General features: G+C 34.9%; 1 protein-coding gene across 1 annotated transcript in view; it reads left to right on the top strand.

Moving 5' to 3' along the window:
• The window catches only part of ARAP2 (ArfGAP with RhoGAP domain, ankyrin repeat and PH domain 2), a 171,545-nt gene that overhangs the window by 73,807 nt on the left and 96,463 nt on the right, over positions 1-1,275 (top strand). The window contains exons 12-13 of the mRNA XM_023534268.1: positions 245-330; positions 1,086-1,270. Of these exons, the coding sequence (XP_023390036.1) occupies positions 245-330; positions 1,086-1,270 (271 nt within the window). The remainder of the gene's footprint in view (positions 1-244; positions 331-1,085; positions 1,271-1,275) is intronic.

Raw genomic sequence — 1,275 nt, 5'->3', positions numbered from 1 at the left:
GTTTTATACCAGTACGGGGTGGTGATAAAGGTGTGGTCACTGTTATCATCATTACAGTTGGTTATGATTTCTGTATAATTACCACCACTACTCTTGCGTGGAAATTATATATTGGTGCGTCTTAATTTGAAAAGATATATGAAGACACACATCCATGTACATATACATACGCACTTTTTTTAAAAAGATAAAATACATTTACGTACGAATTAAAATAGAAATGCAATTGTTTTTTTGACTTTAGGACAACACAGATCTTTAGGACCAAAAGATTCCAAGGTTAGAAGTCTAAAAATGGATGCCAGCATTTGGAGCAATGAACTCATCGAGGTAAGTCGGATTTAACTGTGGCGTGATTAGCAGAGATGAGGGAGGATGTGTGCAGTGGGCGGCATGGCTTACTTCATGAGTTCTCTGATAAGGTTCTCACCACAGTATAAAAATGACTGATAGCCTGTTTGGTAAGTAGCAACTTTCTATGTTAACTTTCAGAATGCTTCCTAAATGAGATAGTTACTTTAAAAATAAAAAGTACAAGAAGCTTAATGGTAATAACTACTTTTAAAGGCTTGGCAGCTTTTTCATTAAGCCAGAATTTACTTTCTTTTTAACCCAGCATGGATAAAATATTAGAAAAGTGATGAAAACATTGGGCAAAATTTACCATTCTTTATCTTGGCCATGCTCTGTTATTAACTGTGATCATGTCTAACTTGCTGTCTTCAGATTCTATTTTCTGCTGGGGCTGCAGCACCACGTTCAACCACATTAGCCCACCTACTCAGCCATTTTAAATGAATCTGTCTCAACGTGAGCTTCAAAAAATAATAATGCTTTTGCTGTAATTTGTGTGGCTTGCAATTTCTTTCCTTGGTAACCTTTTACAATTATTAAGAGCAGCTAGACTGTATTTAAAATAGAAATAGTATCTCCTTTCACACTCCATCTTCCTGAGAGGGTTGGCTATTTCTTGCGTTTTTGCATATTTTATACTGTTATGTTTTAATTTGTAGTGTGAGTCAGTTTTCTGCATATTTAAATACACTTTAGGAACTGATATGTTTTATAATTTTTTGATAATTCAGCTTTTTATTGTTATTGGAAACAAAAGAGCAAATGACTTTTGGGCGGGTAATCTTCAAAGAGATGAAGAATTACACATGGAATCACCAGTCGAAAAGCGAAAAACCTTTATCACGCAGAAGTACAAAGAAGGAAGATTCAGGAAAACCCTTTTGGCATCTCTCACCAAAGAGGAATTAAATAAGGTATCCA

Source organism: Pteropus vampyrus, unplaced genomic scaffold, assembly GCF_000151845.1.
Source record: "Pteropus vampyrus isolate Shadow unplaced genomic scaffold, Pvam_2.0 Scaffold5, whole genome shotgun sequence".
In the NCBI taxonomy this organism is placed as follows: domain Eukaryota; kingdom Metazoa; phylum Chordata; class Mammalia; order Chiroptera; family Pteropodidae; genus Pteropus; species Pteropus vampyrus.
Note: the sequence above shows the minus strand (reverse complement) of the source record. Positions and strands in the feature narration are given on the sequence as shown.